The 24,568-nt window shown below is 37.1% G+C and overlaps 1 protein-coding gene across 4 annotated transcripts; it reads right to left on the bottom strand.

The window, feature by feature from the left end:
* Positions 1-785: 785 nt before the first annotated feature.
* On the bottom strand, positions 786-23,944 carry G2E3 (G2/M-phase specific E3 ubiquitin protein ligase). 4 transcript variants are annotated; one of them, XM_068946383.1, is made up of 16 exons: positions 23,335-23,944; positions 20,989-21,043; positions 20,369-20,466; positions 17,955-18,056; positions 17,191-17,315; positions 15,822-15,987; positions 15,007-15,113; positions 13,507-13,623; positions 12,024-12,148; positions 11,781-11,913; positions 10,922-11,047; positions 9,495-9,805; positions 8,635-8,816; positions 7,926-8,098; positions 6,012-6,211; positions 786-5,411 (listed from the first exon to the last, which is right to left on the bottom strand). In XM_068946383.1, exons 2-16 carry the CDS (start codon positions 21,023-21,025, stop codon positions 5,179-5,181), a joined length of 2,235 nt encoding a protein of 744 aa, XP_068802484.1. In that variant the 5' UTR covers positions 21,026-21,043; positions 23,335-23,944; the 3' UTR covers positions 786-5,178. The 4 variants fall into 4 exon arrangements, with proteins under 4 accessions (XP_068802484.1, XP_068802483.1, XP_009668197.1 ...); XM_068946382.1 differs by having other exon boundaries at positions 23,682-23,801; XM_009669902.2 differs by having other exon boundaries at positions 20,989-21,047; positions 23,335-23,791.
* Positions 23,945-24,568: the final 624 nt, after the last annotated feature.

Genomic DNA, 24,568 nt, shown 5'->3' with positions numbered 1-24,568 from the left:
TGCCCTGCGTGCGCCGCGCGCGCGAGCAGGTGGTCCCTCCGCCCCGTAACCAGCCCCCGCGGCCTCCCGTTCTTCGTTCCTGTCCTAGCCCTGCTTCACGTGCCAGCTGCCATTAAGAAAGCGCGTTTTGCGATTTGAAATGTGGACCTGCGCTTCTGCGCACACCAGACAAGGTTTCCGACAACGGCTCCGCTGCTTCCTTTGCCTCGCACCTTCAGCCTTAGGGCACCCCGGCCGCCACAGCCGGAGCCAGCTGTTTCTGCTCTACTAACAAGGTTGCATTTGCAAGAACAAATAACTGAAGATGCTCCCCGGCAGAAGAGCCTCAACACAACCGGGCAGCTCAGCGACAACGGCACTAGCCCCAAGAAAAGGGCAGATGGTTCCCAAGACGTTAGCTAGCTACAAGTAAGTCGTCATCTTCTTAAAGAGCCCTGCCCTAGGTAGCGTGGGCACGAGGCGTAGGTACAGGATTCTTTGGATTCTCTTCGCCTCAAAGTCACTGCAGCAACCGACGTGTCCTTGGAGAAAGCTGGGAGCAGGAACGTCCCTGATCAAACAGCAAAAACGGCCCCTGTGTGGCTACGAAGGGAAGGAGGGTATAGATGTTGTATGAGGCATAGAAAGGTATATATGTTAACCAACTAATGTACATAAATGCTACTGGAGATCTATCTGTGGTTACAGACGGCAGAAGCTAGTGATGCCTCCTAGAGCTGAAAAACGTTAAATTGACAGAATAAGAAGTCAAGCAGCTTTTGAAGAAAGTTTCATGTATAATACAATTCAGCAATTTAATCCTTTATTGCACTTTGAACATATACATGACAGTTATCTCCCACAATAAACAGTTCAACACTGATGCTACACCTGTCAAGTATGATGCTGCTTGAAGCTGCAACATTTCAGGCACTGATCCTGCAGTTGACCAAGTTAGAGCTACAGATATTTACAAAATTATATCTTCTTGTATAATATTACCACCATAGCTTTAAAACACCCACATTGTTTATATGATACAAAATTGCTCTGGGGCGCTTTTTTTTAAAACATCAAACTAGTATTTTGACAATGATTAATTTTCTGTATACAGACACGTCAGGAATAATTTTTACATTTCACTTTTTCTTTTATCCAACCGGCTGTTCCCTTAACTTAAGCAAAACCAATAAAACTTACACTTCAAAATACTTTACCACCAAGTACAGAATCAAGATAAACTTTGCAAGCACATTTTGTAATTTCCAGAGTTGCACTTTCCTCAAGAGAGTAAAAATCTTTGTATGTTTTGAAACTATTTTCAAAACACACATGCAGAATGTGATTGAGAATGTGCCATTTCTTTATATGCTGCTGTACATTTTAAATATGCCTCTCAAAATCCTCAACTCTTCTGTTTCCAGGGCTGAAGACAAAGAAATCAGAGCTGCAAAACACAATTCTTTAGAGTTGAAGTACAAATTGAAATTAATTTCTTTTCACTGTGACTATATTTTTAACTCGTAACTGTTAAAAATACGCTAACAGCTTTTTCTAGCAGGTATCCTTTACTTGGGTGAGAATAAGTTGTAGAAAATTCAGATTTTTAATTTTAAACATAGATCTAAAATACTTATTTTAATTACATATGCTAGGAGAGACCATACTAAAAAACACTAGTCTAGTTTACTAGGAAGTGAGCACTATAAAAAATAAATAGCTTATCAGACACTAACTCCAATGGGAAGCTTAGGCTTTGATGCAGAAACTCGTGGGTGAAGTTCTTTGGCCAGTCAATCACAAAGAGGTCCATAATAATCTCTTGTGGCCCTAATGATGAATCTTACCATAAATATGTAATTTCTAGAAAAATATATTTTAATATGTAACAGCTACTGCATATGCAATTACTCCTTGTGTTATAGAAATACTGATATAAAAATAAGCACCTTCCCTAATTTCCAGCTGTGCCTTATGTAAAATGAGAAAATTACCTGAGAATATTGCACTTCAGTGACCTATTGTATCAATTAAAAAAACATTATAATGACCATCAGGTCAATAGAGCAGCAGAAATTGCTCCCACACGTTTCAAATGAAAGAGACTGCTCTGTGTTTTGACAAACTGGAAGTCAGCTTATTCAATGCAGTAATAATTATAATGAACAATTCAAGCAAAATTAAGACTGGCATCTATAAATAAATGCTGAAAATGAGCAGAAAAAGACAAGTTCATCTCCTCCACAGTAGCATTTAGGAATGCAACTTGAATAGATCAAGGATTATTTTAGACTGTCTAGACAGAGCTGAACAAGACTAAAGAAAGGACAAGACAATTTGGTCTTGGACATGTATGTTAGTATTAAAAAATGGGAATAAGTTTTGCTGCGGAAAAATCTTTTCACACAGTATTAAAAAGTGGAATTGACAAAATCCAACAGCCTTTGCTATAGCACTATAGAGCACTGAAAGAGTTTGAAAGACTAAGATTTCTCTTGCAGCTACAAAAATAAGTCAGCTTTATCTTTATATAAAATGTAAAACTGCTGAATTTAAAACTGATAAGCTGTAACATAAAAGGCATGAGCTCTATTTTTATCTAAGGTTCTTTCTGAAGCCTAATGGTGGCATTATTACTTGTTTCTCCACTGAAGGAGTTATAATGCAGCTTATTTAGTTTCAAGTTCTAAACCATTTCGCTTGCCACTAGAGGTACCAGAAGTTCAGCCACTTCCCACACTCTGCTCACCACTTCTCCAAGTTTTGTTCTGTCCTGTCAGAGCAGAAACGTGACATAACATCACAGAAGACGTTAGCCTCTAACTAGGCAAAAAGAAAGAACACTGCACTTGGCACACCGCTCATTTTATATCTGCGGGAGACTCAGGGTTGAATTTAAAAAACATGAACATACAATGCAAATCCTTATTATGCAAATTAGCTTGCAACAGGTTACCTTCCTTATAATAAGACTATTCTAAAGGCAAATAAGAATATAAAGAATTTTGGCAGTATGACATTCAAAAATTATGAAAGAAAGGCAAGCACAGAATATTACAGGAGGAAAAAAAGCCCACAAAATCAGAAGACAATGAGAAAGTACTGAAGATTACAAGCAAATCGAATGACTTTTTTAAGAGCTCATTAGCAGGTCTCTAGAGATTGAAGTTTATTTTAAAGGGAACTTAATAGAGTTTTGGCTCAGAACCAGGAAAACACCACGGGCTCTGTCATTCTTTAAAATGTTCTTAATTCTGATGAGAGGGCAATTACTTTCAAAGTAGCTAAAAATAATCTAATGAGAAATGTAAAAATGTCTAACCGAAACTTTGGAAAAAATTGCTTAAAGAGACTTTAAAATTCAAAAGGAAATGCTATGGACGCTATTGCTACACACTTGTAGAAATAGGTCTCAAAAAAAAGGAAAAGAAAAAAAAAAAAAGAGTAGCACATTCCCCAAAATCAAGAATTGAAAAGATGCTGTAGCAGCTTAAGAAAGTTTTTAAAATACCTACATATTTTTAAGTGAACTGTGCAAGTTAAATATCCATCAGCCTTTTCATGTTTAAACTTTCAGAGCATAGTCCCAAATAATGAAAGTCATGACTACCACTTCCACAATTCTTCTGTTGCAGTAGGCTGCTATGTAACTACCATTTAGCAATGCAACTTTTTTAAATGAGAAGAAAAAATATAGCTCCTGTTAATAAACCAGAATCTCAGACTGGGTTATTTTAGGCTTCTTTTAAATGTCCCTATCCACCTTTATAATTTAATGTGGATTTGCTTTTCTGCCAAGACATTCAAAAGGAAAGTAATTCTGCTTGTATTTTCAATTAAAAACAAGCTTTATTAATCAAAGTAGTTGATTATTTACTTTTCAGTATTTTAAGAATGCAAGATTAGACATATAGATCAATCTATGTTTCAGACATAGTATAGATGACCAAATACGGGGAAAAAAGTAATTTCAGAAGACTTGCATCCATTTAAAAAAAAAAAAAAGTTGTGCACTTAAATACCCTTTCAGTTTCATAGTCTGAGTATTAGTAAAATTAAGATGTTACCATATAGGAACTTTACTACCTATTAACACTGAATATCTATTAAGGCCAGATATTTGTTGATCCAGACACCTGCAGTCATACTGATTTTTCATGGCTTAATGTTATTTATACAAATACTACAGAATTGGTATATATTTTACACAGGTGAAGCTGCTCAAAATGCAAAGTTGAAAAGGAGTTCAGAGTAACAACTAGAAAAGCGTCAAGCACTCAAAACTTGGTTTACACTGCAGCTTAACATCATAGTTTTAGTACATATTCCTATGAAAATACTGACTTCCATGCAAGAATCATGTTGTAATGAGCAAAATTTTATGCATAACTTTCATACTCACCGACTTTCATATTTATTTTTGAAAAAATGCTTATTTTTGCATATTAAAGATTTACCTTAGCATTTATTGTTTTGGCTATATGTGAAGTTAACAACTACCGTATAACAGTAGAATGCAGAAACATGTGCAAATGCCAAAGATTTTATTTAACAGCAAAAACTCAAGTTAAAACCAGATTTTGTTCTTGCACTTGATTGTTTTGTCTAGGTATTCTCCAAACTTCAGTTATATGTTAATGCACTAAACAATACCTTTAAAACTCCGTATTTCCTAACTTTCATAGGTTTAAAGGAATCATCAACATATAAATGAATCGGTGAAAAAAAATTAGTGAAAAAGTATACACAAAGCAACTGGAAAAACTGCATCAGTTTTACTTAAGAGACACAGCTCTATAGCAGTTATCTTAAAAATACAGCTGATAAAAAAATTATTTATGAAAGTCAAAAGTATGCAATACGTACACATACTTAGGTCTTGGAAATAGCTAAAAATGTTACGGAGATGTGTAACAGTTCACATCTGTCTATAGCGAGAGTACCAATTTTTAAGGACTGTGTTGCAAGAGACTGCTGGCTCTTGAAGCCAGCTTCAAACAGGAAGATGATTCAACAGAAAATATCAAATTTTCATTTCCAAATTGTTTTCCATCTTGCATTATTACCACTTTTAGCATATCTTCAGGGGAAAAGAGGAAAGAGGCAGAGAGCATGCCGTCTGAAAATGCAGTAGTTGCAAGCAGACACTCCCACAGAAAAACTAAAATTTTCCAGCATCCAGTTTAGTAACAAAAATATTTATTCTCTTTCTACTCTTAGTGTGTTTCTAATGGTGAACTCCATTTTATTTTTAAACTGCTCATAAGTTTTTGTTATTGGGAGCTCTAGGCAATTAAGGAGTCTGTTTCCAACAGGATACCTTCTATGCAAAAATTTAACTGTGGGTTCAGGATCAAAACCAACAGGTGGTATAGAAAAAGAGCCTGTTCCAAAGAGCAGAATGTCCTCCAGTGTCACTACAGATTCACCACCTAAAAAAAAGAGGATTGTTAAATCATCACTTGCTATTACTCATAAACCATATCCATACAATAAGTGGGGCCGGGGGAGGGGGGGGAGAAGGGAGAGATAGAAAAAGAAATCTACAAACTCCAGATCAATAAGTTGAATGAGTTTGCAGGTGTAAGTAAGGCCAAATAAGAAAAATCCAGTTGGGTTAGTTCAGAAAAACCTAAAATCAAACAGAAAAATCTCTTCTGCAAGATGGGAGACCAGTCAAACCTATTTCCTACCATTTCTTTATTCGGAGACTAATTATAAGCAGAGCCAAAGTAAGGAGATTAAAAGGATATCTTTTCTTCACCCCTCAACTTACTTTCTAAACCTGACAGGAGTGCTAATACCAATCTTTCAGATATTTATCTAGCTCAAATTTGGTTGTAATTGGGCAACAGTTTCCGAAATTATGATCGAGAAGGAAGATGGGAAAGGAGAAACAGTTAGAAACTGACAGTGACCTCAAAACCTTTATCTATCACACTGAACTCTAAAAACCAAATCCTACATGTATATCAGCAGCTAAGTGCCCTGGACAGGGAAGAAGGAGGGGGAAAAAAAATTTTTTTACTTACTTTCCACATCCTGCAAATAACCCATCCAAAAATCAGCACCTTCAGCTTTTTTTATATCTGATGAGCAATGGATTGTAAAGAGATCACAAAGAGTTTCCGCTGAAAGCCTTTCAGGTTTATGACACAATATGCTAGAGAACGCATCTGGATGCATCTGCATTTTCTCTAGCACACCAAGAGTTTTCAGACCTTGCCTAAAACTAGGAGCGGAAGGGGGGGGGAGGGGAAAAAAAAGCAGCATAGATCAGGAAGTCTGTAGGTAGTTAACTCTATTATGTTTTACACAGCTGTAACACTGGAGACAAATCTGTACAGTGTCCAAATTTTGTCAGTAAGGTCTACACAGTACCATTTTATTTTAATCTTGGAAAATCAGTTTAGATTAATTAACTCAGATTTTAACAATCCAAATATTACTGTGGAGTTTTTTGGGAGGATGAGAGCAATACACAGAAGTGAACTTTCATTTCTCTGGTGCTTGACCATATGAGCATGGTCTGCTTTTTATTTTTTTGTGAGAACATATTGAACTCCTGTGTTACAAATAACCCCTTTGAGAAAACAGTTTCAACTCCCTGTCTTCAGGCAAGACTAAGTTTCTTAAAAGCTAGACTTCATTTGGCTTCTGGAGTCTGCAAGAGTTTGTATGGTATTATTTATCTTAATTTTATTAACAGCTCTGCAGGTTCAAAATGTTTTCATCACTTAGATGTGCTGGATAAATTGTAAAGCCAATTTGGAAGGTGCTTAATTACCCTATAAAATCTGAACTACAATGTAAGCTGTCAACTCATTATTCCTTAAAGATCAAAAGGCTGAATTAGTAACATTCAAAATAATCACATATTGGCATTATACAATCAGTGATGTTCACTTGCATTTAGACCTTGATATTTACACACAAATTTTCTCTCTGCTCACTTTTGCACATTTTTAAGCCCATCTCAGAAATATTCAACATTGATTTTCTCCATAAACAAGCTAATTATTGCCTTTCACTTTTTAACTGGCTAGCTCAGAATATGAGAAATAGACTGGTCAAACATGCCACAAAGGACCTTGATTGAAAGACTAATTACTCTCAAGTCTAAGTTGTCAGAAAAACCTTATACACAGAATCAGTTTTTCACAGATCTTTGGGAGATTCAGTCAATTCAAATTTGCCCAAAGTAACACCATAAATGCATTAAAAATAAATCCGACCATACTTTCTCGAAAAACTGGAATGCTTTTTTACTGAGTAGATGAAGAATTCAAATTAGAAATGAAGCCAGACACCAAATAAAAAATGGTTAACAATTGCAACTAAGTCCTCACTATATCACGAAAACACCAGTTTCATAAACCAAGTGGAAATAGCTGGTATGGTGTTCTTAACAAGCTTTTGAGAGCTGCTTACATGCTGAAGTAGTCCAGCCTACATGTGTGCACACAATCACCATCATAGTGGTATATAACAACTCCATAGCTAGAACTCTGGACAATTCATTAAACATCTAAATGTATTTTTAACACTTAAAGACTCTCACTTTGAGCAATTCTACATTAAAACTGAACATGGATTAGAGAAATTTTGTGTTGCAAAGGTCTTTGTCAGGCTACAATTTACAACTGTCAGTCTCCCTGCTTTGTAATGTTAAAAATACAAAAAGAATATAATCAAGGCAAAGTGCAACTGATCAGATACTCAATACAAGACAAAAATTAAGCAGAAATGTAGAGAAACAAATTTTTCTTTCAGTTAAACTAATGAACTAATTAACAATCACCACTTAATCTTTTGCAAATGACAGTATAGTTCATTGGTTTAAATGGAGAATAGGTATGAATGTGTGAAATTTAGTTTTAGCAACATCTTCTGTATTTTAGTGAGGAAAAATCCAGCAAGTTTCAAAACTCACAAACAAAACAAACCTTTCCAAAGGTGAAATAATTCTCTTGATTACATGATGGATCAGTATGTCATTCACCAACACATTCTTATCACATAAAGCTGTTACAGGTCTTAAGCATTCAGCAGCAGCAAGAAATTCATAGCAGTCATGTACTGTTGACTGTAGGCTGGCCAAACTATTTGCGTATTTTATCTGCATCAGAAGATAAGAATTATAAATGTTTACCGCAAGTACATACACATAAAATCAGTTTATCTGAACTAAGGTTATATTTAAGCCATTCTTTATCTCCCAATATAAATTGGAACTACATTTGTTCCTTCAAAAGAAAAAAAAAAAAGTAATAAAAAACCCCATCCCTTTTATTCAAAATAGCTGTCAACAAAAATACAAAAGCAGATGTAGCTGTGAAAAAGCCCCACTGTTGGGCTGGGTTATGCTACCAGGTAACATGAGTAATACTAACAGGAAAGGTCTCTATGGCTGATATTACCAGTAAAATTTCTACCAAAAGTAGAACTAGCCATGTAAAAAACGATATGGCACTATCACTGATTACTGCTAAGGTAGAAGATTTTAAAGGCTAATTATGTCCAAGTAGCAACTGGAACATAACTTTGATTTACAAGTTCTAAATTCTGAACCATGTCCTCTCCAAATTACAACCCTCAATCTGGTATTTTAAGGCTCAAAAACAAGAAGTTGCCAGTAAGTTTAGCTTTATTTACCATTTTTATTGTTTGTGCTACACCAACATCAGCAACATCTTCCAAAGCTGGTTTCACATTCTCCGGACCATAGACAAGACAATTGAACAATGTTTTGGAAAAGAAACCAAGAGATGGGCCACCATGAACCAGAGACACTGCAATCATTTTGCCAGCTTCAAAATACAGATTCTCTTTGAGAGCTGCAAATGAAATAAAGTATATGTAAAAATCTATTGTGATCTTGACGAATTTGTATACAAAAATCTCATAACACAATTCATTCACGCTTTAGGAGACAACATATAAAGCTTGCCGTCTCCTGCTGGTTGAAACAAAAAAACTGATAATTTTTACATAGAAGTACCAGCTACTTAACTCTTCCAGTACTATTGAGGTTTAGGAGGACATATAGCTTCCTCTTCCAGATTGTACCCAATGCACATTTTATTCTCAGGCATAAGAACTCAAAAAAGCTAGCTTTGGATCTTTAGGGAGTATGCTTTCAGAGATAAATTTTCTAGAAATTTGAGAAAAGGAAAATAAATATCAGAGAATCAGAAAGGATGAAATCAATTTGCAGAGAACAAATATATATGTTCCAAGTCTCATTGTATGCTTACATTTTGTATTGGTTATTATCAACTTTTTTTAACTACACCAAACATTTGTTTAAAGTAAAGGATACTTAGTTTAAAGATGTTCATATTACAAAAAAAAAAAAAAAAACACACTCAAACTTTTAACAGTGAAAAACAAAGTGATTCACAAAAATAATTTCTATCTTTCAGGGCTACAATCTTGAACTAACAATCAAGATGAAGTTTTAGAAATGCTTAAGATTACATAGTCTTTGATTTATTTTTGAACAAAGCATTTACCTTGAGAATCAAGGGACAGATTCTTTGCAGAAGAGCCCTCAAACAGCGATGAGTTCTGAAGATGAAGCATTAATAATTGGAAGAAACGGTGTTTTGATCCATGAGAAGTATCCATCTTCAACCTATTTTTGCAGCTTGTGAACTTTATTTCAATAGTGTTTGTAGGACTAAAGTTGCGCTGTCTAAATCCCTTTAAAGCACTATTCCAGATATTTTCTGTATTGATGTTAAGCCTTGTAGTTTTTGTATTAACTTGTAGCTGTAATTCCTTCAGTATACTAGACACCTCCCTTCTCTGCTGTCTTAGATGCCTACAAGAAAATTGCACATATTTCCAAATGATTCATGATTAACAACAGTTATATTGAAAACACTGTACATTCTTTTTGGGGGAAAAAATCTGCTTGACCACTTTGGTATAAACTAGATAGTATCTAAATTATACGAGTAAAACACTTCATATAAATTCTATGAATTTTAACTCTGTACTGGCAAATTACTTTAAAATAACTAAGAATTAGAGAAAAAAAGGAAATAGAACTAATTACTTTGGCATAACATGAACAGTTATTTTCTCAATTGAATTATTGCCAAAGTAGTCCCATATAATTCTTGCACCATCATTCTACGTTTGAATAATGTGAAACAAGTGAAAAATTAAAAGCACTTGTTATGTTTGTGTTCAAGAGATGTTTTGCAACCAAGTTAGAGCGCTCCATTTAACAGCGCCTGTGAACTACTTGCTAATATTTCTTTGTCATCATAATCAAAAATTTGGGTGGGACAAGTGTTGCAATTCTCATTAAAAAGCCCTAGAATTCAGTTAAAATAAACAGTTTTGCTTGAGAATTAGAAAATGAAAGAATTTTTAGGTACACTGCCTACTAGAAATCACTAATTCCCTCATTAGAATTTGGTCACATATTATAGGTAGAATTCATAAATTAAAGTAGTAACAGCAAGACATAGAAATTTTGTATCCTTAAATATACTATATTTAAACATGTTATTTTACCACTAATTTTAGCATAATCACAAATTAGCCTTTGCAAATGCAAAAGCACTGAAAATTCAGCACACGTTTAATTTGAAGTAGTTAGGAATTTTTTTTTTTTTTTTTTAAGTACCTCCCAAAAAGAGCTAACCATGCTTGGGTAAGTAAAAATGTACATTCCAGATTTTTGATCCCTCACTACCTAAAAATTTTAAATATGTGTCATTCTTTTCTCCTCATCTCCCTAGCACTGAGAAACAACAGAAGCCGTTACAAACTTATGACTTTGGTTCTTGAGAGCAACCATTCCATTTTTCTAGCGATTTTTTTCCCCCCCCAGGTGCAGTATGATTGGGCTACATTCTGTAGAAAGTATGACATAAAAGCATGTGCTAGAGCATTCTTCAGTATAAGAAAAAATAAAATAAAATACTTTTTCCTCAGTGACCAGTTCCTGTTTGACATCAGTGGAGATAAGGACATTGTCATTCTGTTGGATGCTGGAAGTTCTAGGCGCGAGCAGGGAGTCAAGTTGTTCTGGCACATTATCTTTGGTGATCTACAAGCAAAACAAAATATTTAAAGAGGAGTTACAACTGAAGAATGCATAAACACTTTCTATTTGAAGGTAGAAATATATTTTCCCCTTGGTTCAGTATGAAATCTCATTTGCACGTTCATTTAAATGAATTTGATCAGTAGCTGAACTACAGTTTTAGAGAGAGAATAATTCAGTGCTTTTTATTATATCGTGGTTTTAGGGTCTGCATTTAGTTGCATCCTAGATAAGAAATGGAAGTCCTTTTACATTAAGTAAAAATTAAGAAAAGATTTAAAAATGTCAGTTTCCACAGACTTAAAAATTTCTACTACTGCAGAGGAAAAATATGACTTATATAAACATTAAACTAGATTCCTAACACACTATTAGCATGTGCTAGAAAATCAAAAGATACCGGTAAGCAACCTCAGCTCTAAGTTTTGCCATTTGTACATTCAAAGTTTCCTCTAAATTGTTTAGATTGCTTTTAGAAGGATCTAATTTTACTTGTCAACCTAAAAAATGGTTTAGATGCCACTCAATGTGAATTTGCATACAGTCTATAGCAAATTTACACAAAGTTTATGGCTTACTCTCAGAACTTCAATCAATAAACTTTTTTACTCAAATTTTACTCAGTTTGCAACTCAGTAAAAGTAGTCTTTCCTTCGCAATAAGCTATCACCTCCTCACGCTAAAGTATTATTTTATGTTATAATCTGCCTCAGTTTGAAGACAAAGATTTACACACTGGAGAAGAAAGCTGTGTTGAGATCCAGATGACTGCCGAGGGCACTTTGGAGAAGGCTCTTCCAACAAACAAGTGGTCACATCTGTCTTTTCAGAGGTAGCCAAAGAACGCTTTTGCTGTTTACTATAGTTCCCTGCACAATGAAATAAATATAATTTAATGAGTTTGCTAGGTGTTTAATTTTATGCATATATTATTAAAATATGCTCTCTGAAAAAGTCACTGTAACATGCATAATGCTACCTGATTTTGCAAAGATACTCCTGCACTCCATGCACTCCCAGTTTTGCTCCCATGATTTCATAGATGAACAGGCCAGGTGAGTTCCGCGGGAACCACAACACTGACAGCGCTTTATTTCCCATTTACTAAAATTAAAAACTCATATTTAGACACAAGAACAACACTAGTTAGAAAGAGGAACATTCAACGGTAAATCCAACGGGCACTAAACTAACAAAGCGTCATTTGTCAAGCCAGTAAGTGTATATAATCAATGGAAACTTTCTTCAGAGAAGAATACAAGTTTAAAAAAACAAACAAAAAAAAAAACAAAAAACCACCACAAACACGTTCTCACACCCTGAATTAAAAGAGGCTATGAGTTACTGTGTCCCCCCAAGGACAACAGTTTGCAGCTACTGTTGTCGCCTCATGTTGCTCGCCAGCAACATCCCCCTTATTTTATGAAGGCCTACTCTCCAGCATTTCCAAACGCTGTAAAGTGATAATCAGATTATTCTTACATGTTCCAAATAAGATTCTTCATTAACAACAGTACTTAAATATCTGTTAAATTACTTGTCTAGATTTATGACACTCTGCTTAAGCATATTATAAATGGAACGATGCGACTGATACTAGTTCGAACGTTGGAAGGCAAAGGTACAGCTCTTAAGACAATCCTGACACACACAAATACTAAGAATATACCCAGCGATGCTTGGCCAAATCTGTACAAAGAGAAGTTAACACACCTGCCTATGGAAAATAAGCTACGACATTAAGACAGAAACAAATCTGCACAGTAGGGGCCCTGCCTGATGACTCTGAGCATACTCATCCCAATAGAAGATATAGAAGTAGTACACAAAAAAAGCGATAAAAAACAAGGCAGAAAATGGATGCGCTGAGTGAAAATTGAACAAGTGGTAGAGCAGAATAAAATGTTTTATGTGATTGTTCAAGCCCCTCTAAGATACCACCATAATTCTAGTTGCCATTTGGGTGCAGAGGGATAGCCTTCCCTCATTAAGTGACTGGAATTACCCTCTAAAATATTGACCAAGATCACACTGTCACTGGCAGAATTATTTGGCCAAAATCCCACTTTCAAGAATATAGGCTCAGTTGCTTATCGAACGGTACAAAAGCTTGGCTGTCACTCGTAAAGTAGATCGATCATACACTACTACTTATAAGCTAGGTCTAGTATGTCAGCGAATTTCTTGTAAAGGAATTTTAACTATTCTAAACATTATTAAATAGAATTAATAAAGCTGTGAATGACAGACTCATAAGGTATAGTTCAGGCACATGCTATTCTATATGCTGTTATGTTGACGTACAAATTCCATTGCATTAACATTTTATTCGGAAATAGTGTCTTGGCTTGACCTAAAAAGTTGATGCTGAAAAGTATTACTTAATTAAAAAAAACAAACACACACCACCACCACACCCCGATTCCATACCAGGTTACATCTCCCTAAAACAACTGTCATACCTATCAGGTTCATTATAGTCTCTTCCTTTCTTGCAGAGACATCTTCTAATGTCACAGTGCTGATAACACTGCAGTAGGTCTTGATATGCATTCTCTTCAAGTTCCCAAGATGCATCCCTATAAATAATGACAATGTGGAAGATCTGTGTATTACAGCTGTGTTCTGATTGTTTAAATGGGTTACTCTGTCTTTGAAAAGACACAAAAAAACCACTTTATCTAATAGCAACATGAATGTGGCAACAGGAATCAAATTATGTGATTTCAGACAATACAATCATATACTCGGACAACGGCTAGACAACTGGGAGAGGGGAAGAAAAAAGAAATCTAGGATGAAATAACAATCTTACAACACAGAAGTTAATCTTAACTATCTGCAAGACAGTCCTCAGCTAATCTATAAGCATTGTCTGTTTTTTATATTACTAGGTATCACAATAGTTGCTATCCTAGGAAATCACTCTGACAAAATAAGTTTTTTTCCCTGATAAAATACACGCAAAACCTCCTTTACGACATCTTTGGATTCCCATACTAATTACACAGTGTTTTTATTTTCCACTATTCAGGGAAATCGTGAAGTAGGAATAACAAAAATGCTGCCCTAAAATATACACTGGCAGACTTTTTACTGTATAACATTATTTGGATTAAAGTATTTATTTCTGCACTATCTCAACGTGTGTTTCTCCCTGTCTCATATCCTGCTTTCTCATAGCAGACAAGAATATTAGTTTTGGCAATCTAATGAAATTGCCACTGAAAACGGTATTTTGAAAGACAACTCAGTATTTGCCAGGCCAGTATGGCAAAATACGTCAAGTATTTTGACTGCTCCTCTCCAGGATCTTGGATTTCTGTCTCAAGAGGGAATTAACGATTGTCTCTGAAGAGACTAATAGCTATTGAAGCATAATTCTAACAGGTAAACATCACTGATTACTTTTTGCCTTATCTCGAGTCCCACCAAATGGTGGAAACTATCGTAGAAGTGAGCTTATAATATTGGAAAGTTTTTACATACCAAATATATCCTTACAATCCCTTAGGAGAAGAATGAAGCTGTATAGATGAGTAATCAGGGAATGGTAATACTGGATGGCCAGACTATCAGATACATAATTTAAAGGCAGTCATTAAAAAGAACGACAGATAAAATACACTTCTCACCAACCTCTGAGTTAGTGTGAAAGGATCACATTTAAAAAGTGTTTTGATCTTTTAGATGTGTCCCTGGTTAAACGACGACTTTGGAAATGACCTATCAAAAATTAGTCTCCTGCTCTGCGCTTGAGATAACCGATTTGACCTTTTACAGGTCTGACGCATAACTAAAAGGAAATAGGCTACTTCTCACCAACAAACAGTTCTACCCCTAAAGGTAGTGCTGAGGTTTCACGGGCTTCAAGATGCAATTGCACAGAATAAACAAAAGAGTTGTCACACCTTATCAAAGTAAATTTTTATAAAACAGGAATTATTTACTAAGTTACTTACTTTTCTGGAATGTGTATGCCCATTCTCAACATTTCCTTCTGAAATTTGTCCTTGTTATTACATACTGTACACCTAAAGAAAAATACCCCAGCACTCAACGCTTGATACTGTGCCAGGAAAAAAACAAAACAAAACACCAAACCAATTATTGAATTATTACCACTCTTAAGATGCCAATAAATAACGCTTCCATAGCTATAAGCATTACATTCATGGACGTTAAGGCTGACGTCAACTACTTGACTTCAAAACAAATGTTGGGGATTTTCTGTTCCTTCAGAGGGTAAGTGACTCAGAGTTCACATCCAAGAATCAGGTTCATAAACAAAAGCACAAGCCTTCTTTTCTGCCAGCTTCTCTAGATCTAGGAATTTAGGTTTATAAAAAGAACTTTCCAATTTTTTCCAGTGATGGACTTCGGCAAAGAGAACTGATTATGGATAAATGACATTTTTAGCACTTAGATTCTGCACATTGTGACCTGGAAGAAAGCAGCTACCTAGGTTGGACTTTTTTTCCCCTCACGTTCTGGAAAATAACTGCAGCCATGAGGTGTATCACACATGCAGAAACATGGAGAGAGGAAAAATCAAACAAACAGAACACCCCCCTCCCACCCTTCTTGTAAAACATCCCTCTCCAAATCACAACTTCAATATCATCTGTCTAAGCTTTTTTATTTCCATGCCTGTTGCCAAAATTATTCCCAAGTGATTTTTACCTAATTTTAAGCAGCTGTTCTATTATTTCAATCGAGAAACAGAAATACAATCTCCACGGATGCACAGACAAAAGAAAGGGACAACCTGCATTACCTGCAAGCATTCTCGATGAAACCAAGCATTTTTACAGCAAGGACTTTTCAGTACACTGTACAAAGGAAGCTGTTCAACCAAATCCAGGCAGATTGTACACTGTGAAGATTCTCTAGATTCCTTAACTGAAAACTTTTGGACTGGTTTATGTTCCCAACAGTAAGACCTAAAAATAATAATTTAAAATTCTTAATCTTTGTTTTCATAAGAGAAAATTCATCATAAGAACTGAAGATAAAACTAATATGCTATCTTGTTATTTGCTTTTCATGAATAAGTACTTCGGGACAAGCAAAAGAAGGCGTACACAAGTAAACAAATTATGCATCTAACAAATCAACAGAACAGTAGTAAGAAAAACATGTTGCCAACCGATTTTTGGTGGGTTATGGGGAACATATACCTCCTTTCCCTCAAATACTTCTGATCCAAATAACGTGTTTCTTACCCGTAAAACCTCAGGTTCTTCCTACATTTCAATATGTTACAATGATATTAAAAGGTCAGTTTTGAATTTGCACAATGATTCTGCAAAGTCTAGGTAGCATGATAAATTTTAAAATTGCATACATTTTCAAAGTAAAAAAAAAAAAAAGCAAAGAAGTTCAGTTTTAAAAGAAACCCTTTTGAAAATGCATTATTTTTACATATGCTTGACTCAACTAAATATGACTCACGGTTTTATGCTAAATTAAACAACTGCCTCCCAGACTTCCATCTATCAGTTCTGCAAACTCAACTTGTAGTAGAGAGAATAAAAACGTATTATCAAACACACTCAAGGCCATTTTGACTACCATTAGGATGCCATGAAGATGGTAGTAAAAGAAAATAACCTTTTATATAAAAAAGATATAAAGTCAATTTCTCCTGTAGTCTCTCTCTGATAAGCAGTTCCAGAAATTTTGTTTTGAAACACAACAGAACGGCATGCAGCGTGTTTGGACAGCTGAGAGGGGCAGCCAAACCAAGGGAAGGAAGCAAAAGGTTTTTACTTGTCACTTTAGCAAACACAGAAGAGACACGCAAACCAAGGAGAAAATCCTAGACGTTCTGCCATTAGTTTCAGAATTCAAGATTTATCACTCAGTTTTATAGACAACTTAACTATTTATAGAAGCATAGCATTATATCTTTAAAATCACTGCACACTTAGTTTATCTATAATAGGTATGTAACTGCTTGACCTTCATGTCTTCCACAAATTATTTTTCTGAGCTAATTCAGATGTTATTTATACTTCAAACACTTTGAAAAAAACATTTTTAATAGAAAAAGCAACCATATAAAAACAAATCACCTCCCGTTTAATAAAAAAAAGTATCATTATTATGAAAGTAAAAAGGTAACAACCCCCCACTCAACTTACCTAAAGTCTTCCATGAACTGGAAAATACATTCCTTTTGGATTCCACAGGGAAAATGGTAACTTCGCTTGCATTTGGGAGCTACACATCCAATTGAAGCACCCTTTTTCTTACAGATATTACATTTCTAAGAAGAATTTGGTTTAGAAATAAAAGAAAATAAAAGAATTAAAGTCCAACTAAAATTATGGGAATACAAACAAAAGAAAAACCACAGAAAGCGTGCAAGAAATATCAGTAATGCAAACTGTTACGTTATTCAGTAGGTGTGACAAGAATCTTGCATTTTATATATCTTCAATCTTTGAAATGTGCGTAACTATTTTACAGAATTTCTGATTATGAGTTTTTATATGCATTTTGACTGTGACATGTAAGCTGAAATACAAAATACTATACCAGTAGCTACACTTAATTACATCTGCAAAACTACATAAGGTTAGTTTGAGACGCAACATATGTCATGAGGCAATACGCACATATGCTCTCATCCATTTATCTGCAATATAAAGAAAAATATTAGGGAACCTCCACAGGTTTTGTTTTACTGTCCCTTGCTGCTTCCAGGAACCCAATATACGCATTACTTAAATGTCAAATTCAGATGCTGGTATAGGTGCTCAGCACTGCCCATGGGAAAACAAAACATAGGTGCTCAGCACTGCCCATGGGAAAACAAAACAAACGAAAAAACTCGCAGATGACACAAGTGCACTTAATGAAAAGTTACTGTTTTTTCTTTGTAAACCAAAGACTTCATTCTTACCAGTTTTGCAGCTCTATTTACTTCTTTTCGTATATCTCTGATTAAAAAGCCATATACACCTTCATCTTCTTCTCCTCTCTGCCAAATGCCACTTGACATCAACTATAAAAATAAATTAAAATACGTATTTTAAAAAATTCTGCTACATAAAGTATTAAGATTACCTGTGCCATGTTTGTTGAATAGCAGAGAAAAACGTTCCAAGACAGCTTTCACTGTTGTGTAGGATAGGCTTTCTTGCTCCAAACATTGATACTGGAATCACTACTGAAGTCTGTCATGGCTTATGTACATTTCTAAGACCTCGATAGTATCTAGTCTGAGGACAGGCCTAAGGATTCCAGAGCACAACATCAGTAAATGACCAGGTAATCTAATCCTGTTTAGATACATACAATAATTCAAAAGCTGATCCAAAATAACTAGTATTTTTGTCTGGTATGAGAAAAGAGAAGTATAATCAGTGATACGAAAATAGATATACAATATAAATATATTTGTATTTGACTATACAAGTTAGACTGCTTCAATCAATTTAGGGAGTATATATACTTGCAGGCAAGCAAGAATCATTTAAGTTTCATAACATCAAAGTCCTGTGTGATACTGTAAGGCCAAAGATGGTGTATTTTAACTTTCCTTTTTTAAGTATAGGGACTACTCAGATAATTGTCAAACAATTCCTTTCAGCATATAAAACTTCAGAGAAGAAGTGAGTTTAATCAGTTCATATGAATGAGGATTGTGTTGAGGAGATAATGAAGCACAGTGGGAAGTATCTGTACTGAAGTGTAATCTAAGAGGAAAGTAATTCACTTTAGAGGAGAAATAAATAAAATAAATAAAATCAAATACACTGGCAAGTCAGAAGACTCAGTTTAGATTCAACAGTTACTTAGGAACGTAGTTACATCACAGACTTCAAAATAACTAAATGGCTTCATGATCTGATGCCTCCTGTATACTTTCTAATCTCATTTTATGTTTTCTTTTTTTCAGAAGTGAAATTTCAGTATGGCACTATTTTCTAACCACAAATCTTTTTCAATATTTTCAGTCTTAAGAAATGTAAAGGTTCATACTAAAATCAATTAGGAGATTTTTCCAAGTATCAGGCATCCAAGCAAAGAAAAATGAAGTGGTAACCCTAACTGGCCTCTTTCTAGAAAAATTATTTTCTTATATAGTGCTCAATATTTGAATTAAATTATTATTATTAAAGAAGTAGGCTCCAAAGCTAAGAGATATCTGCAAGAAGCTCCTTACAGTAAAGTATCTTAAAAATTAGCAATTTGAGGCCTCAAACTCCATGTAAAGCGTGCCCTCTCTCAGCTATTACGAAAAGCCATAAACTTCTTTCCTCGTTTGAGCAGGAGCATATCTACCCCATCCCACATCAGAAAAGCGTGGGCTTCCCTGGGCAACCTGTTCCAGCGTTCAGTCGCCCTCACAGTAGAAGTTGTTCCTTATGCTGAGACAGAACTTCCTGTGTTTCCGTTTGTACCTGTTGCCTTTCATTCTGTCACTGGGCACCACTGAGAAGAGTCTGATCCCATCCTTTTTACATCCTCCCTGCAGATATTTATACACACTGATAAGATTTCCCCTCTCAGTCTTCTCTTCTCCAGGCTAAATGGTCCCAGCTCTCAGCCTTTTCTCTTATGACAGATGCTCTAGTCCCTTAATCATCTTAGCGCCCTCTTGAGATCATGTTAATCAACTTGGAAAAAAATTCAAACAGTACTTGTTTATTAACACAATTTTTTTGTTAAAAGTTTTGTTTTAAAGAAAAATGTAAAGCTTACAGTTTGAAAGTTAGTTCAAGTGGAATATGAACTTCAGAAATTATCAAGTGTGATAATCAAAGTGTTCGGGTTTAGATTACATCCATAACTTTGCCCAACTTTTATTGAACTGTGACATACCACAGCTGTAAATTATCAGTAGGTGTCATATCACTAAACTGAAAAGTAGGATCGTTTCTCTAGTGTTGCAGCGTACTCCGTAATGTCACAGAATACCTCACCGCCAAACAAGAACCAATGATAAAACATGAATAAACATGAAAGCTTTTCTCTATGGTTTTCCATTAGAGGTGGAATTTTGAAATACGAAATTGTTCACTTTCTTTTAAGACACACCTTTATTGTTGTGATTGGTTGGGGTATTACCTAAGTAATTAACTGAAATTAATGAGGAACAGAATTTAGCTCTGAATAAAAGCTTGCTGGGGTTTATTTACTTAGTTTGCTATACCTGACACGTACAAGCCTTCTGGCCTACAAGTTAAAGCTGAAAGTTCAAGACTTCCAACAACAGCCAGTTTGGACAAGTAATTTCTACTTAATAAGCATTACATTTACTTTTTCCTCAGGTAAAACAGATGAGCTCCAACATCAATACCAAATACATACCAAACAGTAATAATGAACAGTGAGATTGTATTCCACATAGGTTCTCTTTTCGCCATACTTTTCAGGGCAGTCATCTGTCCGTCCACAGAGAACACAGGCTAAAATACAGAACTGTGTTTTAGGATGCTTTGTCATATGCTTACGTGCTTTTAAAACATTCAGGGATTTGAGACAAGTTTGGTGTCAACTAATCTCTGCACTTCCTAGCCCACCAACCTACTTCTACAGACACGCAGTATTCATCTTCTCTTTAAATCTCAATAGAGATATAGAACTTTTTTAAATCTAGAAGTATTTTCAATCCTCTGATATCAAGAACAGTCATAGTAGTGGAGAGAAAAGAGATACTGCTTCAACCTAAGAAGAAGTCTCGAACGACAAATCTCACACACAGCTATGTGTAACCTGGCAGCTGAATTCCCAAGGATACTTTTTTAGAACATCTGCAGAAAGGTCTGTATGAACAAATCCAAGGAAATTGACAAGAGTTCTTTTTAATTCCCTGAGACATGTTGTACCAACACAATTTGACTCTTGATAATTCACTCATTCTTTGAGACCAATAATGAGCTGTAGATGGTGTTAAAGATGTATATCAACACAAGAGAAACCTTACTTACGTGAGCTTTGAATGTCACAGTGGCTGTTTTCATTCATTCTAGTGAATTCTTCTAGCTGTCTATCATGAAAAAGAAATGGCACGTTACATATGTCTGCTGCATTGAGAATGACCACCAATCATTGCTTTCCAGATTTACTTTCTGTTGAATTCAAAAAAATCCCAAGACTCAGCAACATTTTTAAAATGGAAACAAGACGACTAATATCAGAATTCATCTGTTCTTCTGAAAGATAGAGGTTCAGAAAGCTGGATGAAGATGTTCAGAAGAAATACACCCAGACCAATGGAACATGCAACAACTTCTCTCTCTTATTTCCCCAAATTATCAGCAAGATATTTTATGTATAAAAGTCCAATACAGCAGCTAGTTCTTTCGAAAAGAAAAATAGAAGAATTTATAGTTATTTTCAACATTGAAAATAATGATCCAAGTACAACCAAGGCAGTGACTTCTGTTCAAATTAAAGATTTTATTAGCATGAGTATCTTAACGAGAAGATAAAAATTTCTCCCTTTTTTGGGGAAAATGCAGGATCCTAGCCTATTCAAAGAAACCTGATCTAAGTCTACAAAAAAAGCTGTGAAGAATACAAGGCAGGGAAACACAAGGGAACGTGCACTGTTAAGAACTATACGCCTTATATTCTAAAGAGGAGAATAATCTGTTTAGAAACATGAGCCAAACTTGCATTTCTTTCAAACATCATATGACCCTAAAAATTAGATCCATAACACCATTAGTCCACCTCAAAAAAAAAAAAGTCTTCACCACAGCACTAATATGATTATCCTTTCAACAGTGCAACAGAGCTCTTCCAGGAAGATATCTGCAGATCTTTGGCGTGCCTCCTCTTCGGAGCTGAAGAAAACATTACAAAAGCTTGGGAAGATAAGAGTCATGGGAACGCTTCCTGCAGATCCATGCTTGACCTTGCAGGCAGGTGAACAACTTCCTTGATAAAACTCAAAGCGGGCAGGGGAGGCAATTGCAGCAAGTTCAACCTCCAAACTGAAAGTCTCAGACTCCCTGCTTTCAGAGCTTTGGTATTTACAGCTTAGATGACTGCCAGGTAAAGATGGCTTTAGGAACAGCTCTCAAGCTGATCCCAATTACTGCAAATACAGCATTGCAGCCATCTGATTAGAGTTTTAGGAAAGAGGTTGCGCCAAGGAGTGAGGAAGAGGGGGGGAGAAAAAGGAGGCAGAACTCTCAGGCAAAAGGCAACTGTTCTGTGCAACTGCACTTCTTTAAAGAAAACCAGAGTAGTTGTATAAACAGAAGATTTTTGCCAGAAGACACTCTAAAAGCAACAAAACAAACAACGCTGCAACCAATTCAAGTGAAGAGACCCTTAAGAACACATATTGCACTGTCAGACAAATAATGAAATGAGAATCCAGTTCTCCCAGATATGAACTTCCGCTTTTCTACATTAAAAAAAAAAAATCAACTCAGGGACATAGAGGAAAAGACAAGAATATCTTATTATATCTTTTCCTTTCTTTTCGGGATTTCCCAAAAAAGGTCACAGCCCTCAGTCTACTATGGTAATGCAACAGAATATAAACATCTGTATAAACACAGACTGGTTTCTCAGTTTAGTGAGTACTGAAAAAAGCCCTATAACATGGAGAAAGCACGTATTTGCCTGGAAACAACATAACTCCCTTCCCCCCTCTGCTAGCTCCAGCAAAAGAGAAGAAAAATGCTACCCACCCCCAAAAAATCCTACCACCTTTCTCAAACTCGTCCAGGATAATGAGTCCTGGAGTTCACATTTACAAGTTAAAGAGCCAATGAGAACAACCGTAGAGGCTCCATGCATAAGTCCTACAGCGCTTTCTACAGAAACAAAGCAATTCTATATTAGTCTATTTGCAAGACAGGAACACGTTATCACCCAGTGTTTATAGAACTAAAGTGTAAATAAATCTTATCTACCATGCCTAAATAAGCTAAGCCAATTCGTCAGAGTGGCACGAAGTTTTGCTAAGTGCTACTAGAACTGTTTCTTTACTGCTCCAGAATGCAAGCTTTCTTTTTTCCCCCCGTGTTTTTAATTGGGGGATGGAAAAAGCACAAAAGTAAGAGGCAAGATTTCAGGTCTACCTTTTCCATACCACATGAACAAAGCCTACATGGAACCTCCCCAGATACGATCAGTTAACGATGTGTCCTAAATTTACATACGACTGGGTCTCCAGTACATCTCGCCGTTTGTTTACAACAATGCTACGTCCTGAAAGCAGCCCTTTACCCAGCGCACGGACTGGAGCAGGAAAGCTCCCTCCACGCTTGGAGGAAGAACAACCCCGACAGACTACGATTCATAAAGTCACTTACTGCCCGAGTCTCCAAAGGCTTCAGCCTCCGACTGGCGTGACAGGGAGAGCGGGAAGATTTTCTCGCAGTTATTCCGCTATCGCCTGCCCAGAGAGGAGCGGCGGGACCCAGGCATCGCTGGCTGCCCGGAGCACAGCCTGGGAGGCTGCTGCGCGGTCTCCCCTCGCGGGGCAGAGGCTCCCGCCCCGCTGCCAGGGCGGTTTAAATTACCCCGTCCCTCGCCACAACGCCCCGCCTAGCTCTCCTAGCCCTTTCCAAGGCGTCGCTACCCTCGGCTCGGCCACCCCAAGAGACCTTAGGCTAGAGGCAGCAGGGCAGAGCCTCAGCCCAGCTAAGGCGTTACTCACCCGGCAGCCGCCCCGACAGCACCGCCGCCGACCCCGCGCTAACCGACACACAATTCAAACCCCAACATCCGCCAGCGTCCCGGAAGCGGCGAACCCGCCCGCCCCGCCCCGCCCCGCCCCCCAGATCCGTCACATCGGCACTCAGCCACTTCTGTCGGGCACGCCACTTCGGCGGGAGGAGCCTAGCGATCTCGGCGACCGGCACTTGACTGGGGCTGACTGGCGGCGCGCGCACAGGCGCCGCTGGCTCCTGCCCCCGGCCCGGCCGCGGGCGTCGCTGCCGGGGCGCGATGGCGGCGGGCGGGCGGGCGGTGGTAGGGAGGGCCGCCCCTTCCCTTCCTTTCCCTTCCCTTCCTTTCCCTTCCCGCCGCCGGGAGGCGGGGCGGGGCGGGCCGCGCCCGCTTCCGTGGCAGTGGCAGTGGCGCGCGGGCCGTCAGCGGCCGGCGGGGACGTGGCGGAAGGGCTGCCTGCCGCCGGGCACGGCCAAAACCCTGCCAGCCTCGGTGGCCAGGCAGGAGGGTTTTACCGTCCCTCACTCAGCAAAATAGCTGGGCATAGAGTTTAATAAGAATAGGATCAGGCGCAGGGTTTGGACAGACAAGCGTGCTGAGCAGCAGCTTGTTTACACACAGCTGCTCCCTGTTATCCCCCTTCTGCTCCATTTTCCTGTGCTTGGTCCTAATCTGCCTTGATAACCACCCTTTCCCCGTTTTTGGCGTCCCCCCAAATACTCCAGAATACGCTTTGCACAGTCACACAAGCACCCTCACACATAGTAAGTTTGTTCTTGCCGTGAGGCTTTTGATAATCTTGTTTCCCCCTTCTTATCAACCAGTACATAGTTCTGGCTGAACCTCCTCAAGGCTTTGACTGGTTCCTTCAGTCAT

Source organism: Struthio camelus, chromosome 5, assembly GCF_040807025.1.
Source record: "Struthio camelus isolate bStrCam1 chromosome 5, bStrCam1.hap1, whole genome shotgun sequence".
NCBI lineage: Eukaryota > Metazoa > Chordata > Aves > Struthioniformes > Struthionidae > Struthio > Struthio camelus.
Note: the sequence above shows the minus strand (reverse complement) of the source record. Positions and strands in the feature narration are given on the sequence as shown.